Source organism: Cynocephalus volans, chromosome 9 (assembly GCF_027409185.1).
Source record: "Cynocephalus volans isolate mCynVol1 chromosome 9, mCynVol1.pri, whole genome shotgun sequence".
Lineage (NCBI taxonomy): Eukaryota > Metazoa > Chordata > Mammalia > Dermoptera > Cynocephalidae > Cynocephalus > Cynocephalus volans.
Window position 1 is genome coordinate 42,906,580 of NC_084468.1, and position 17,764 is coordinate 42,924,343.

General features: G+C 37.8%; 1 protein-coding gene across 1 annotated transcript in view; it reads right to left on the minus strand.

Moving 5' to 3' along the window:
* The window catches only part of TEC (tec protein tyrosine kinase), a 124,922-nt gene that overhangs the window by 71,335 nt on the left and 35,823 nt on the right, over nucleotides 1–17,764 (minus strand). Inside the window, exon 2 of the mRNA XM_063107612.1 lies at nucleotides 10,428–10,613. Coding sequence (XP_062963682.1) covers nucleotides 10,428–10,565 — 138 coding nt within the window. The 5' untranslated portion in view covers nucleotides 10,566–10,613. The remainder of the gene's footprint in view (nucleotides 1–10,427; nucleotides 10,614–17,764) is intronic.

The window sequence follows — 17,764 nt, forward strand, 5'->3', positions numbered from 1 at the left end:
ATGAGTTTTCTCTGTAAAGAATCATTTAAAGTACTTATGAAATGTACTATTTAAACAAACCCACTTTACAGTTCTTGAGAGTTACCACCTAAGTATAACCCTTTTCAGCTTCTTTCATATAAGCATTCACAGAAGTATTTTCTTTCAGTGGGTCTCTCTTTTCTGTACAACTCTAATTACTTAAATGCATCGGCTTCCCACCACCTTACAAGGGCATAGTGAGGAAAAAACAAACACAAATCAGCTGGTAAAAGAACACTCTTTTCAAAGTCTGATATATCAAGTCGAAGAAGGGAAGGAGGAAGGAAACGAATGTAGACCAGGTGGTCAGTGAAGATACTGTTAAAGGAAGTCCTCCTTTGTAAGAAGTAGCACAGTGTGGTTTAACAGATAACACAGAAGCCAGAAAGATAAGACTTCTTGGTCCACCTAGTTAATGGGTTGTCGCTTCAGAGAAGGCACCTGATTTGGATGTACCCCAGTTTCTTCATTTGTAAAATAGAAGGTGGACAAATTTGTGAGTTATTTACAGATACATTTTATGAGGATGCTGAAGAGAACAGAGCAATGCAAGTGTGTATGCAAAACCCTTGTACTTCTGGAATCTATGCTATGTAAAATTTAAGAACAAAAGGAAATCTTAAAATCTTCTAGATGCAACTGCCCCATATTACACCCGGGAACCCAAGGGCCAGTGAAGTTTAGAGTCCCAAGTAATCCAGAAATGCATGGGCAAGTGCAAACAACAGTGGCCCACAGGGTATAAACTCCAGGCCTCAGGTGACCCCCTTCACGACAGAGCGGAAGCAGCATTTAAAAAGTACGTCATTAAGAACCCGCAGAGATAGGACTATCACTTAATCAGACTGTAACCTTAACAAAGCCAGAATCATTCATCTTTTGATTACTCCATACTCACTAAATCTTTGTTGTAGAAATGAGTAAACTAAAACAAATTAGCTGAGTCCCATATTACAAATAAAAGTGTATGGACTCTCTTCTACCAGGAAATTATACTGTATACATATTCCTATAAGAGGAGCAAAATTTACAAGTTACAATCTCGTGAGCAAGCAATAACACCTATTCATGTTTCTTTTACCCTGGCAAATAAGATTAAGAAACAGCTATACCTATGTGATTACTTGGAATAAAAATAGAATAGGAAAAGGTTTTCTTATATAAATGGATAATGGAGAAAAATTCCTTTCCCACAATCTATCAAAAATCACTAGAGATTCCATTTAAGTATCTTGCTTACTCATTTAATTTTATTTAATACAAACTATATTACACATATTTTGTAAAATTCTTCTCTTTAGATGTTGACCAACCAGACAAACCTTAGAGACAGTTCCCTAAGACTGAAAATTTTAAAAAAAGGTAAATAAAGAGGTTTGGTAAGAAGACTGTAACAATGTTTTTATCTGAAGCAGTAACCACCATACTTAAACATTTAACTCAGAATTACACTACATTCACAAAACCCAAAGCCAATAATGTCAGGAGTTATCCTAAAAGGGTAACAGAATTACTTGCTGAGTAACAAAGGTGTTTCTAAGCTCCGTTCTGTGTACAATTTTCTACATGGACCTGACCAGCATCAACCAGTAGCTGAGTTAGCATGTCCAAAATAGCTTAAGAAAGAACTTAAAATGTAGTTTCACTTTCTCAAATAGCCATGTGATTTCTTTTGACAGTTTATAACTCCTTGTTTATAATAATGTCCACATTTTAGTTTGGGAGCGAGATTAATACCAATAAATACTAAATAAGAACAAACTTTTATTTTTAAATTTAAATAGTGCATCTTCTCAAAAAATAAAACGTAGCAAAATTATGTGGGAAATAACTACCACAATGTCTCTCTAAAGCCCTTTTTGCTTACTTTAAATACTTACTAATCATCACCATTGTAATTATCATCAACAAAAACTTTTTTGAGAGTCTAACGGGTGCAAGGCATTGTGTGATATGTTCAAATTATGAAGCAACAACTTCTGCCCTCAAGGAGATTATTTTGTAGTTGGTGAGAAAAAAGCCAATAATAATAACATACAAATTAAATAGAAAATCAAATTTAAACAGGAAATTCAGAAAGGGCAAGGCATTTACAACCAGGGGTGTATACAAGGCCTCCCACTTAAGAGGACTTGAGGGGAGACTTGGGTAAATAGAAGGCAGAAGGAGAACTCAGGCACAGCAGGAGCAAAGCTTCAAAGGTAGGAAAGTGACAAGTACAGATAATCCCCACTTTATATAATATTTTGACATGATTTTTCAACTTTACACTGGTGCAAAAGCTATACACATTCAGTAGAAACTGTACTTCAAGTACCCATACAACCATTCTATTTTTCGCTTTCAGTACAGTATTCAATAAATTACATGAGTTATCTAACACTTTAAAATAAGTTTTGTGTTAGATGATTTTACCCAATTGTAGGCTAACATAAGTGTTCTAAGCATGTTTAAGGTAAGGGAGGCTAAGCTAGGATGTTCAGTAGGTTAGGTATAATAGATGCATTTTGTACTTAAAATATTTTCAGCTTATGATGGGTTAATTGGGATGTGGTCCCATCATAAATGAAGGACTATCTGTATTTTTAAGCAAAGGAGTCTGAATAGTCACTAGGAAGTATCCCTTATAACTGTGAATAATCATATTATTGAAGCTGTATATTACTGTTATCTAAGGGTATCCTCATACCTACCCTTACCTACTTGGGCAAGTCAGACACATCCTTTCCAGAAGTAAGGCAGTGCTATGAGAGAGGATGATCCAGGAACATTAAAAATTGGTCCAGGCTTAACAACCAACTTATTGGCTGACCTGGAGCAAATAATCTCATCTTCAGTTTCTACAGGTGGAAAATCTGGATGTCATACTTTAATGTGTCTTCAAACCCGAAGACTATATGATTCTTTATTACTTGACAAATCAATTATCCCCATGTGTGAGTAATCATCAGCTACACAAATCTATATAGGTCTTGGAACAGAACAGTTCCAAAAACACATCAAACCCACTTTCACCCCAGGTCCTTTGCACATGCTGTTCCTACTGTATAAAGTAGGTTCTCTCTTGGGCTGGCCCGTGGCTCACTTGGGAGAGTGTGGTGCTGATAGCACCAAGACCACGGGTTTGGATCCCTACATAGGGATGTCCGGTTGACTCACTTGGGAGAGCGTGGTGCTGACAACACCAAATCAAGGGTTAAGATCCCCTTACCAGTCATCTTTTTTAAAAATAAAAATAAATAAATAAAGTGGGTTCTCTCTACCTACTGCTGTTCACATTCCCACCCTTGGCCAAGTGCAAGTCTTCTACAACTCCTGCCCAACCTCCACCCCCCAGAAAAAAAACTGTATATAGGTCTACACTTTTGCCACCAGAGTTTCTTCCACTCATATCATTTTGTCTCTTTTTAAACTGTCTCCCAAGATAAGTCCTATCACATCTACCCTCATCAACAAACATTTAATACTTAATAGGAACTACTAATTACTTAATAGAAACTAATACTAATACACTTAATATTACAAACTATAAACACTTAATAGAAACTACTAATCACAAGGAAATAGCTTCAAAGATTTCTAAGAATTCTCCAGCCGAGTAGTTCATGTTTTAACAGAGAGAAATAAAACTCAAGTTACAAAAATCATGACATCAAATATAATTCTTTAAAAAAAAAAAAAACAAGATGTTACATACATTTCCAATTAAACAAAGATTCTTTCAAGGTAGGCAGAGGTGGGAAAAGAGGGGCAGGTAGAAACACTATGTTTATTTCAACTATAATACCATTTCCCAAACATTCTGGGAATTGTTCTTTTCATAGCTGCCTTCAGTGCCTATAGCACAGTATTTTGAATATATACAGTAAAAAAAAAAAAAAGCTAAATAAAACTTTCATGGAAACTTGACTTCTTGATATCACTAAAAATTGCTGAGAGCCAAGTCTTATAAAGAAAATAAAGTAGGTAATAGCATTTTAAACAAAATGCTGATTTTTCTTACAAAAAAAGTAAGAAAAATTTTATATTTCTCTTTCTCATCATAATACAAATAACTCATTAATAAAGCACAATTATCAGAACCAGATCCAAGAGTATTTTTCAAGATCTGAAATATTTTTATTGTTCCTACTTTTAAGTTGCAGGAGGATTAAACCTTTGATTAACTCCCCTCTTCGTCTACTGGTAATTACTGATACTATACTGTTCTCTATAAAAAGTTCTGCATGCCTAACAACTGTTTTAACGCAGAAGGATAAAAAGTTAAAATTAAAAGAGGAGGGGGCAAAAGTTACGGAAAATAGTAATAAGTGATTTTTACTCCTCCTAGTGAACCATGCTAAAATAATTTCTTTGGTGGGGAAGGAAATCTTCAGCTCCTAATGAAATGAGAGTAGGAGAATGGAATGGAATGATTTTTAAATCCGATTCCATGTTCATGGAATCATACTCAATCACTGAATATTCATGATATAGCTGGCCTTTTATAGCATGTAACAAAGGACAGCATTTCTTCCATACATTTCTCTGACTCTAAGCTTTATGCTTTGACCAACTACATGCAATGTGTGATCATGGATTAAATCCTGGACTTGGGAGTGGAGAGAAGGGAAGTTGAGAAAGAGCTATAAAGACATCAATGGAACAATAAATGAAATTTGTGGACTCTGGATTCAATAATAGTATTGAATCAATGTTAGATGTCTTGATTTTGATCACTGCACTGTGGTTATAAAAGAGAATGTCCTTGTTCCTCGACAATATACGATGACCTATTTAGTTGTAAAAGGGGCAATGTCTACAACTTACCCTCAAATTGTTTAGGAAAAAAACAGGCATATAAAGAGACAGAGACAGAGACCAAGAGAATGATGGAGCAAATGGGACACAACCACAGACAATGTGTGAAATGGAGAAAAAGTTACTTGAGAGTTCCTTCTACTATTACTGCAACTTTTCTGTAAGCTTGAAACTACAGCAAAGTAAAAAGTTTTAAAAATTTTCTAGGGGTCTGGGTGGAGAGAATGGTATTCTCCCCCTCTTCTCTCTTAAATAGGTTTCAGCTTCCTAGAGAAAACAAAGTCAATATCATTAAACGAAAAGAGACAGTTCAGCAAGTCAAGGGGGTAATTCAGACCTTTGGACTTCAGACCTGGCATCTTGGCCTTTTTAAGTAATTAATGATGAGGAAGGTCAGATCCACAAAAGCAGAATACGAATACAGCTATGAATCAGAAATGGGAGAAGAGACATGAGAAAAGAAATCGAGACACAAAAAAGGAAGTTATACTACCGTATTTCAGAAACAAGGAAACTCAAATGCCAATAAGAAAATAAGTTTTCGTGGCATAACATAGTTAAGAATTTTCAGAGGCAGAAAAATACTATCACATACTGACCGCCGTATGGAGTGTGTAGAGTCATGCCGCTATTTACATGCTGGAGAACAGCCTGCTAACCTCTAATGTTTGATGCAGATGCTCCCAACTGCCCTGCAGTAAAAGGCATTGTTTTTTCCACTCCAGAATTCTAGGCAGAGCTGAGAGATAGAGATCTTCAGGTAGACATTAGAAGGCCCTATAAACCTATGGTTCCCACCTGGGGATGCAACTAAGGAAGAAACATCAGTTCATCTCAGACCCTCAATAGATAGGCTCTTATCTCTGTATCGCTGAGAGTCTCTAGATTCCCAAGATTGGTCCAAAAAACAACCTAATATGACCCAGGAGACCCTATAGAAATGAGTTTTCTCAGTGTATGTAAGAGACTCGTGTTATATTTTATCCTGATTGCCTCCACCATTCTGTCTCTTAACCTAAGATGTGTGCTGAGGTTGAAATAGTGATGAAAAAGGATGTGTTGAGTGTAAAAAGGTGATATTTATGGAAGTAATTTTTAAACTATGTACACAGATTGAAGAACATTATAAAATCCAGTTAGTGGCAGATGCAGGACAAAAACCCTATTTTGTGTTCATTTTCTTCTATCACAAAGAAATTTTTTTTAAAACTGTAACAAAGTAGTAAATAATCACCAAAAGTTTTAAAATAAATCTTTACCTATATTATGAAGAGCTTTAATAGATTTTTTTTCTAACTTTCTCTGGAATTGTTTCAAAGATAGTCTTTGAAGAAACAACCCTGCAATTTCTTGGAGCTGTATGCAATTTCTTGTATGGTACACATGGTGTAAGTTTTTAACCTTTCTAAGCCTCAATCCTCATTTTGAAATTAAGTCTAATGAGACTTAACAGAGAATTGTTTTGAGAAATAAAGGAAATAATGCATGTCAAGTACTTCCTTAGCACAGTGGCAGGCCTGTAATTAAAGCTCAGTAAGTTGTATGATTTTTGCTACTAATGTGCAGGAAAAAAGTTACTAACACAGCAGGCCTGAGACTGCTCGCCTGAGAAAAGCCTGCTTACAAGGTTGGCCCTTGGCTGGCACTGGGGAACTTGAACTTGGGGAGGGTCCCACCATTCCCAACACTGATAAAAGTGGTTCATTGTGCCTAAACTGTACAAACAATATGGTTTAAGCTGAACACCTGCTTTCCTTCTGGAGTCTGGAATTTGGTGAGCTAAGCACAGGGTGCCTATGTGACCAGCCCCCAACAAAAGCCTTGGACACCGAGTGTCCAATAAACTTCCTTGATAGACAACAGTTCACAACTGTCATAACTCGATACTGGAGGAATTATGCACATCCTTTTTAATTCCACCAGAATAAGACCCTTGAAAGCTTGTGCCAGGCCCAAGTGCATTTTCCCTTTGCCTTGCTTTGCATCCTTTCCCTGTAATAAACCACAGCTGTGAGTATGACTAATTGTGGAGTCCTGTGAGTCCTCAGAGTGAATCACGGAACGTGGATGTGGCATTGAGGATCCCTGACACAACCAGTCTCCTTCCTCCTTCAACTTTATAAACTATTTGCCAGTTTCCAAAATGGGACAGTATTATAGACAACAAACCAACCAATCAGAATACCAACATCCAATTATAAAAATTTCTAATTTCTTTGCTAAAAATAGTTGCAAATTTACATACTACAAATTTTTTCATTCAACATCTCAACATGTAGAATATCTCTACACCTGTTTTTCTCGTCTTTCTTCAGTAGGTTTTTTTCCTGATTAAACTCCAGCCCTGTTCTTCCCTGACATCCATCACAATACCACATGGGGCCTCCAGTGGAACATCAGGGGACCTACCCCATGCATTATTTAGTTCCCTGACTAAAAAGCAACATTGCTCATGAAACCTCCAGTGTCCTTTGTTCTGTGTTATTATGAGGATGATCCAAACATATAAACTGCCAGGAAGATCTTTGTAAAGCGAGGGCTTACAGACCCCTCGAGTCTGTTGCAGAGACTGGGTCACAAACCCTCCACATGCAGGTCTGTGAGCTGGGTAATAGGAAAAAAAGGTTCTGGGAGCTGCTTGTACAGAAAAATGAATGGGTTTTATTCAGATCTAGGAGCAATTGTCCTAGCGGCTTCACTGAGAGTTCTGAGAAGCACCGTGGATCAGAGCTGTTAGTCTTTTATACATAAGTCCATAACCCTTGACACCTGGGAGCCCATATGTAATTATATTAAGTAGTAACAAGGAATACCTGGGGATATTTACAGCAAATGCTCGGCAATATTCTGAACATCTGAGGGGCCCTGACCATTTTCCTATTTTTTCCCAACAATCGTTTTTCAGCTCAGTAGAATATGGAGAAACATGAACTGATCAACTACCATAAGAGAAAGGAGGACAAACTAAAGAATGGCCCACAGCAGAAACTGGAACACAGGTGTTGCAATATCAGACGATGAGGAAATGGCTTGACTGAATCTCTCATCATCTAGGACACAATTTCTCAGCCTATTCCAAAAAGCACAATAAAGCTGTACTTAATGAGAAGAATTTCAATAAAAGCTGTTCCTATCATGTTGAAGGAGCTGGAGTGCAAAGAATCAGGAGAACATGATGCCTGTCTGACATTATGCTTAACTAAGAGTTTCAACAAAGTATTAGTGGCACCAGACTGTCATGAAAAAACTAGGAATCACAGCTACCAGATCAATCAACAGCCTCCTCGTGGTTTTTCTTCTGAAAACAAAAGAACTATGAAAAATTAAAATAAATATCTCTAGAGATATTTATTTGAACCCGGAATGGCCCTCAAAGCTTTTCTAAGTCATTTCTAGAGTCTTACATTTTAACACAATATTATTTCTTAAATACCTGTTGATTCTCATGTGTTACCCACATCACAGCCCTTTTTGAATCAGTTTCTAGGACTAGGGACATGGAAACCAGAAGATTCATCAGTGGCAAACAGGGACCGAGCACATTAACCCAAACAGGGAAAAAAACGCATCAGGCAGAGAGTTGTCATGTGGGAATTCAGCCTAGCACTCTCAGAACATTTGTTATTTCAGGAATTTTGATTCTTATCATAAAATTCCTACTTTCTTTTTAATATTGGCAACTATTTTCCGTTTTTGTTTTTATTTCTGTTGGTAGCTGGCCAGTAAAAGGATTGAACTCTGGACCTTGGTCAACTATTTCTTTTTAACTGTGAGAGGCAAACAAATCTGTGACCACATTTCAAGCTGTAGGTCTAAAGTATGCCAGTGACCTTCAGACCATGAGAGAAGAAACCAGGAGGGGTAGAAAGGCCCTGCTTGTCAGAGGAGTGGGGTTAAGACAGGAACTAAGCTAACAGGACTAGGTTCCCTGGGTCAGTCAGCAGCAGCCAGAAAGGAGATGGTTGCTGACAGTAAGCATTAGAGGCTGGGTTTTCACATGTGCAACAACCTCCTCATTCTGCCCTTTGTGTTCTCATGGTGGCTAAGGCTGCTCCAAGGCAAGACAGTAGGCTGGTTCTAAATTCAGAGGGATTCTGCTGTTCTTTTTATTCTGCTTAAGCTAAAGCAATTAGGGCACTTTTAACTCTGTGTATTTATGATCTTCAAAGTGATCATAAATCAATTACAATATATTTCAATACTATCAGTCCATATATCTAAGCAGACAATGCAGGTTTCTGTGGTTTCTTCGTTAGTAAAGTACCACATTTTATCACTTTCATGGCTATACTTCTATTCCTTTATGTTTCCCTTAAAATCTGTCTTAGATTTTAAACTAATTCATATTTCTGGTAACAGTCCTTATTTGAAATGCTTTTGGATTTCTGAATTTTTCAGATTTAAAAAATGAAAGATAGCACATATATCATATATTACATAACACTCCCAGCAGGGACTGAGACGGCCCCTCAAAATGAAACACATTAATATTTCTGTGCACGCGCGTGCATGCGTGCACACACACACACACATTCACATTGAGTAAGATAAAAAGTAAAAATCGCCTCATTTCAAGTCAAGTTTTACAACTTGAAGAGTTCTTTAAGTTTTATTTTTCAGCATTTTGGGGATTTATGGATAAGGGACTATGGTCCGAAATTACCCGAACCTGAAAAATTCCATGTCACAATGACAAGCTACAGCACAAATGAACAGAGTGGAAGACCACTGTAAGAAGCAATACCATTCTGTCTGATTGGAGGAACCAAACCACAGAGAAATCAATGGGAGTAAAAACAAAACAAAACAAAACAAAAACAAGTAAATAAACTTCTGAGGTAGATGCTCTAGGAAAAAAGCAGAATTAAAACCAAACATCAGGATCATCAACAATTCACTGTAACCAACTACACAACAGCATGTGGTCAACCAAGGGCAACCCAGTTCCCAGCCATTCCCTGGAACCCAAGAATACTTCTAGCAGAGGGCACCACGGTAATACTAGAAAATGCCATACCCAGTATGTCAGGAGCAAACAAGGGGCCAGAGGTAACCACAAATGCCTCATCTAGTGATGAAAGAAGCTAAGGCAACTGAAAACACAGAAGCTGCTTATCACAAAAAAAGTTGAATACTTCAGTTTCGGTTCAACTTCAATAATGTACTGAGTCCACAAAATCAATAACCGGTTTTAAGAACTTCCACTTAATAATGAAGTAATATTCATATAAAGCAATGAACAGTTCATACTTGCTAAAGAAGACTGTGATACATAATATGGTGGTTATGAGAAAGAGCCACGTATACAATATACGTAATGAATTCCATAAGGAACTAAAATTGATGTAGGAATTTATTTTCTCGAATAGATTAATTCAGTGGGTTGATATAATATGGATACCTATGTATACTAAGCCTATAATTAACAGACTCGTGAATGATTTCTATCCCTACCCTAAACTTCATCTTTCAAGTCCAAATGATAACAAACCATTACCTTAACTTCATTAACCCAAAGCTCATTCTATAAGATTAGAGAGCAGGGCATCATTATTAAAATAGTATCAACCCAGAAAGCAGCAAGTTGTATTGTGATTGTCTCCTACCTCTGCTCGACCCTCATAGTAGGTTAACATGGACTTTGTAAGTACAAAAAGTCTCTCTTTGTAGTTTAAGGGTGATGTCTTCTTTTTCTGCTGTGACCTTTTAATAAGAATCTCTTCTAGAATAGTGTTCAAGCTCATCTCGGTCTTCTAATTACTCCTTCTCCTGCCATTGAAGATCCCAGTATTCTAAAATGAGAAAACAAACAGTTAAAATGTGACATTTTAATTTTCCAAGGATGTTGCCATTTTAAATTACCAAGATAGGCTTTTTACCCTCAGCCAAGCTGGAGCGGACGAATGCTACTGTCTGTGCCTAGAATGAAACGGCCAGGGCACAAAAACTCAACCTCCTCTCCTTCCCCAGTCTCTATCCTGCTCCTCCATATCCCATCATTTCATAAGAAAATCTAATCAAAGTTCCCCATGATGATGATTCACTCACTGGCACCTCCCCAGTACCCCTTAGCTTGCTGGCACATTCTTTTACTACTTGATTGCAGGGAACAGATATCTCAGATTGAAAAGTACATTTCATTACCTGCATGGCTGGTTTAGGCTGGCATTTGAATTGCCTCAGGATCTTGTTACATGAGACAGATGACCATGTAGACAGGGTAGACTCGTGAACAAAATGAATTACCATGGCAGAGGACACGTTCACACTAGCTCTGGTAAAGACGTAATCTTGATCAAGCCTCCTAGTCCCTAGAACCACAGGGTGTTCTCTGATGTTTACACTACAAAGCTCCACAGTTCCCTTCCCTACAACTCCCGTCTCAACTACAAGAGAAAAGGAAACCCACCCAGTCGTAGCTAACCCTATGCAGGGTAGAGTCCATCTGAATAAGAAGGTTGTCAGCCTATGTTTGGAGCCCGTACCTCCAGACTATCCATACTAGACTAAGACTTTTAAAATTCAACAAACTTTATCTGAAAACCCAAAGATACTCGGAATAGGCCTGAAGATTCATATTCAGGGCAAGCCGAATTAACAACAGCCTCTCCTTTTCTTGCCTCTACCACACCCTTTTAAGAAATAATTGCATAACAAACCACAGAGGCAACAGGAGTGACATGAATCATTAAGTTGCTACTTGATAGCCTAGCCAGAGACTGGACAATGAGTTAGCCACTGAGGACTCCTACCCTCTTCACACCCAACCTGATACCTCCAATGTGCCCCTGGAACCCCTCATCACTGATCCGCCATCATCCAGTCAGCCCCCTCATTTTGTGTAAGGTTATTTTATAACAGCTTAAGCTCTGAACATCAGTTTCTCATTTATAAAGCACAGAGGGAAATACCACAAGCTTAATGTGAGGTTTAAATGAGATGTGGGAAAGAATTTCTTTACTGTGAAAACACTACACAAATGTTTATTATTGTTATTTTCAATTTTGCAGCTACTTCCCTATCTTAGAGCATTAAGACCTCACACCTGGACCATGATAGTAGCTTCCCAAGTGGTCCTCCTATCCCCCAGCCTCTGGCCTCACTTTATTCAAAGAACACACCCCTCATTCCCATTAGATCAATCTCTAAAGGTTCATCATATCACTTCATTCACCAGAAATCCTCAATGCCACCCCATCACCAGCAAGATAAAGCCAAAACTTCTCAGTCTGACACAGGAGATTGCCCACAATTTGGCTGCAACCAAACATCCAATTTTTACTTTCATACTTCCCCAAACATTCTGCAACCTAACACCCAATCTTTACCTTCACTCTTCCCCAGACATTCTACCAAATGACCAATGACTCCCCTTACAGCATTCATTTCCTGGCCTAAAGGACTCTCTCTTCTTCACTCTCTCCATCTATGAAAACTACCAGCTCAAAACTCAACTCCTTGATATAGCCTTTCCTGATGACTCCAATTAATCAAAAACCTTCCAATTCCTGTGTCCATAATCTCTATCACTCATCATCATAGAGCTAATCATATTCCCCCATGTCTATAGCAATTAATATACATATTTTAACTTCTCATCTAGCTGTTAAACTCCTAAAGGAATGGTTCTCAACACTGTGGACATTAGGATCATCTAGGAAGTTTTTTTATTTTAGATACAGATGTCTAGGCTGCACTTCCAGATTTTTTGATTCAGGTGGCCTGGGGTGGGGCCCAGGCATCATGATTCAGTGTGCAGGTAGAATTGAGAGCCACTACCTTAAAGGAAGAGACTGGGCTCCTGCAGCTCTTTGTACCGCTCTTGGTGTTTATAGTAGCCTCTCACACAGTTGAATCACAGACCTTATTAACCCATTGGCCATCCTAAGCTGAGTAGTCAGAGAAAAGCCCTTGTTCCTCCTACGTCTAAGTTGGTCCTCCTTATTCCATACTAAAATGTTGGAATGCTATCTTGTTTTCCTGAGAAACTGTCAGCATGTAAATACCACTTCTTGGGAAATTATCTTTTCATCTTTGTGCAACACATTTTCAATGCAGCGTGAAAATGACTACTTATAAGAAAGGCTACCGAGGAAAAGCAAGCTATGCTCTGGAAAACAGGCCATATACAAATGTGTAGTTCCCAACCCAGTGAGCAATACTGTAGTTACAAAATGGAAGAACGCAGACTTTTGGAAGGCCCAGGAGGATAAGTGGGTTGTGGCATATCTTAAGTTCTAGAAGCAAAAGGTCTCAACATCAGGGACAGGAAAAAATACTTCATGTTGAATGCCTTGGGGAAAAAAAATAACCTTGTCTGATTCATATGAGAGATTAATAGTTTTATACAGAATCATACCATACGAGCTGAAAGGAATCTTAGTCATCATCTAATCTGTCTCCCTCATTTTACAAATTAAGAAGGTGAGGTTCAGAAAAGTTAAATGACTTGCCCAGGATCACACAAGTCAACACCAGAAAAAAAGTCTCCCAGTTCCAGGTGAAGGGCGCTCTCTACCATTTGATATCATACAATTAAAGTTCACTGCTGTTGTATCATTCATCGGACAATGGGAAATCCCGGCCAAAGAAAACTATTAAAGTACACAGATATAAACAAGGGAAAATTTTCCCTGTAGACTCCCTGCTAAAGATGAAGGGTTGGATGCACACATCAGCATTGGCTCCCTCCTGAAATTCCATTTGAAACAGTTATTTTGTTGTTATTAAGGAATTAATTCTCAAGGAAATAGAAAACAGGAAAGGAGACAACAATAACCTATCAGAAACTAAAAAGCAAATAAATACATGGTAGGTCCTGCTGGGGGGAAGTCTGGAAACAACCCAGTTTATGCTGCAAAACCTCTAAATAGATCAAGAATCAGCAGAACCCAGCATCTCTAGAAGTGGTGGGAAAGAAGGACTTACCTCATTTGCAGGTCTGTTTAAGAAACAGACTCCCCAAATTCCCTCTTCCATGTCATATAGCTAGGTGACTCACCTCCTCAACCCCAACAGAAAACTAGAGATTTATTCTCTGAAGATTATAAAACAGAAGGTCTACCCTGAGAGAAATCAAAGACAGTTGAAGCTAGGACTGCCCTACTGAAAAGAGGGGATTTAAGTAAAACTGTACAAGTGTACATTACTAAATGTGGAGATCACTCAGCTTTCTTCAACATGGCTCCAAGACACTGGATAGGGACTGCAGTAAGAGGGAAGTCCTGAAGATACATACATGGGAGTGTCCCCAACAGAAATGCTGCAGCCAGATCACCTATAGTTAAACCCAAAGTCAGCATGACCCACTCCCATCACAAAGCTTCCAACTGACTCTTTACAATCCCAGATAATAAATAGATAGGAGAAAGCCAAGGATCACCAGACAACTGAAAAAAGATTCTAATATGAATCCAAAGTCAAACAACAAATGGGAAAAAAGCTACTTGGCAAAAACAAATATTGTGCAGAAAAAGAAAATGTTTAAAATAGAAATCCGTAAAATCAAAGAGTTAAGAGAAGATACTGCAGCATGAAATAAGGTCAGGATACTGCCAAAATAAGGAACAGACAACCAAAAATGGGGGGGGGGGGGTGCTTTGGGAAATTAAAAATAAGATAGCTGAAATGAAAAACTCAAGAGAAGAGTAAGAATAAAAAATTGAGAAAATCTCCCAAGAAATAAAAAGTTAAAAAAAGAATTGAAGATATAATCGAATTAGAGGACCCACCCAGAAAGTTCAGCATCTGAAAAACAGGAGTTCCAAAAGGAGAAAGCAAAAAAAAAAAAAACAGAGTGAGAAAACAAAGAAAAAAATTAGAAAAATTTCCCCCAAATGAAGGTTATTTCCAAATTGAAATACAAACAAATCAAGGCACACCTCATAAAATTTCAAAATTATGGGGATAAGCAGAAGATTCAGGATGCTTAAAAGCAGGTTTCACAGAAAGGATCAAAATGCAAAATGGCAATCATCAAGGGTATTGCTGGAAGCAAGAAGATAATGGAAAAAAATTCAGAAAGAAATTAATTTCTAACCTAAAATTCCATACTTCAGCCAAGGTATCAATGAAGTGACAAGAGAAAAAAGACATCTTTCAAATATTCGAGGCTTTAAAAATTTTACCTCCTGATCACCCTTCTCAAAAAACTACTTGAGAACATACTCTACCAAAATAAAGCAGTAAACCAAAAAACACACAGAATCCAGGAAGCAAGTATTCCAATACAGGAAAGAGAGAGGTGAGACTCTCCCAACAATGGTGCAGAGAAATCCCAAGATGAATGACAAAGCCAATAGACCAACAGTCCAAACTGGATTGAGTTGCAAAGTTCCTGTAAAGAATTCTTCTAGGAGATGAAACTGAATGTATGAGGAGATTTACAATAAGTTAGTAAGGCCTAGCCAACTTAAAAAAAATAAATCAATCCCAGAGAAAACAAAAAATTGTGCAGAAAAGGAAAAATAATAGTAAACTAGAGTCCAGCTATAAATAACATCTACAGCATCAGAGTAAGATAAACAATACTCTTACTGCTAATATAAATATAATGGGGGTGAGAGCAGGAAGTGTATTTCCATGTGGGTGGGGAGTAGATGGTGAAAGAGAGCTGCATCTTCCTCCACAGTAGGAGGAAGAACAGGAGGAAGTCAATAGACAACACCTAAAACTGGAAAAGCAAGAAGTAGCAATGTAAGCATGTTACTTACAGACTGTCAAAAGAAAAAATTACAACGAATTTAGTTATAGATCTAATTGGCTTTTGTTCACAATCCAAGAATGGGGTGGCCTCCATCCTATAAAGTAGAATGACAGCTCTCACTGGACAATGGTAAAACAGGTTTGTAAGGTGGAAACAGGAAAAGAGAATTAAAAAAAAAAAAAAGCTAATTGGTTATCTTCAAGTTACTTTAGGTTACTTTTTCTTGGTAAGCATTAAATCAGGAGGGACTTCCTCATTACACTGACTCGGGTAGATTGAAATCTCCTGTTTGGGGGGAAAACTGGTCTGTTTGGGGATCTACCTGCTTCCTTAAAGTTTCAGTTTGATCATGAGGCATTTAGCATGGGTGACTCCATTTTGACTTGGTCTGGTCTATTGCGGCCTAGTGCAGGCACTCAGTTCAAAACAATGCCCTCCCATAATTTTTGTTTAACAAGATACAACAGTACTTTAGTTTGAAAAAATAAAAGTGATTGCCTCTGAGAATCAGAAAATTATTGGAGGATACCAGTGTAAAGGTTTATCTTCTCTATTCTCCTCTATTAAAACAATAAAACATAAAAACCAAAGAAAGATAATCCTATCTTCAGTGAAACAAAAAGATAGCCTTCACCTCCAAACTACAAACGATGAAATGCTAATCTGCTACATACTATGAAATCTGGACCAAAATAGGAGAGGAGTGTGAGAGTAGATTTCCCTAGAAATAAACACCATTGTCCTGAAAGGTCAATCCAATGACCTTTTGATAAGATCAATGAAATCCAAAGGGATCAGTAGGCCACAGAAGAATCAAAGAGTATCCCTACAGAATTACTATTTATAAAGAAAAATGAAAGTTATTATATTTATCATTATTAAACTTGTACTACTTTGCTAAGTGTTGACACTGTCCCAACCACTAAGCACTTTAGATGTATTAAATTGTTTACATTCTCTGAACAACCTTCTAAAGTGGGTACTAGTACTATCTACATTTTACAGTTCCCAAAGTAAGAACAAAAGCCAGGTTTTAATTCAGGCAATCTAAATGCAGATCCTAAACTATTCAATATAATATATGACCTCTCTAGTGGAAAAGAAGGTAGAATTGAAGGAAAAACCTTAATGAGATGCTACTTCCAGACTCCTAGTTTAAGGAGATTGCTAAAAGCAATTGGACTCAACTGTCCAGATTTCAACAAAGATAGCCTATGACTTATAAGGCATCACTAAGAGCTGCATCAGCATGTCTATACCAGAAACAGAAGGGAGATGTCCTCTCTGCACAAAGAAATAATAGGGTTGACATTCTAAATTTAAAGATGAAGAAGACAAAAAGCTTTAGAGGACTCTAGCTTCCTCTTCCAGCCATCATCAACTCAGTGTTACTGTAGAGCGAGGACTGGGTCTGGAGCTCACAGACCCCTCAAGCCCATTGTCCAGACTGGATCACAAACCCTTCTCATGCCAGGCTGGGTCCCCAGACCCCTCACAGGCAAGGCTGGGTCACCAGACCACTCACAGGCAGGTCTATGAACTAGGTAACTGGCAAACAGGTCCTTGGAAGCTGTAGGTCGGAGAGCATGGCCAGGTGGAGCAGATGCCTGAGGCAGTGAACGCCAGCCAAGTTGCAGCACCGCCCATGCACACTAACTCCACCCACACACAACTTATTTACAAAGAATGCACCACACCACCCCCAACTGGACCTAAGGTGAGGGGGCCTGATTAAATTATTCTATTTTCGCAATAGTTACAAACATCTTCTTTAAATAAAACTCAAAACTGCAACTTAAGACACTTTTCTCTGTGTCTCACTGGAGTTGACCACAGGAACACTGTTTCCTTTATCTTGGCTGCTAATTGATAGCAATTATTAATTGCTAATAATTAAAAGCTAATAATAGCAATTATTAATGTTGAAAAAACACAATTTTTGAACACTTATATTCTGAAGGAGACAACAGAAACTGTCACTACTTTACCAATGAGAAATCCAAACCACTAAAAAGTTATATTCTCTGTCCAGTGTTGCAAATCTGAGTGTCACACTATGGTTCTGTTTTATGGTCCAGAAACTTTAGCAAACAGATCTTAGAACCTTTTTCATCATGAAAGGTTCTACATGAAAAAATAATAATAATTTTCTTAAAAATAAGTGGCTGCTAGAGCCCATCCTAATCAATACAACCTTTCATAATATTTTTAATCAGGAGAACAGAAAACAAAAGTGAC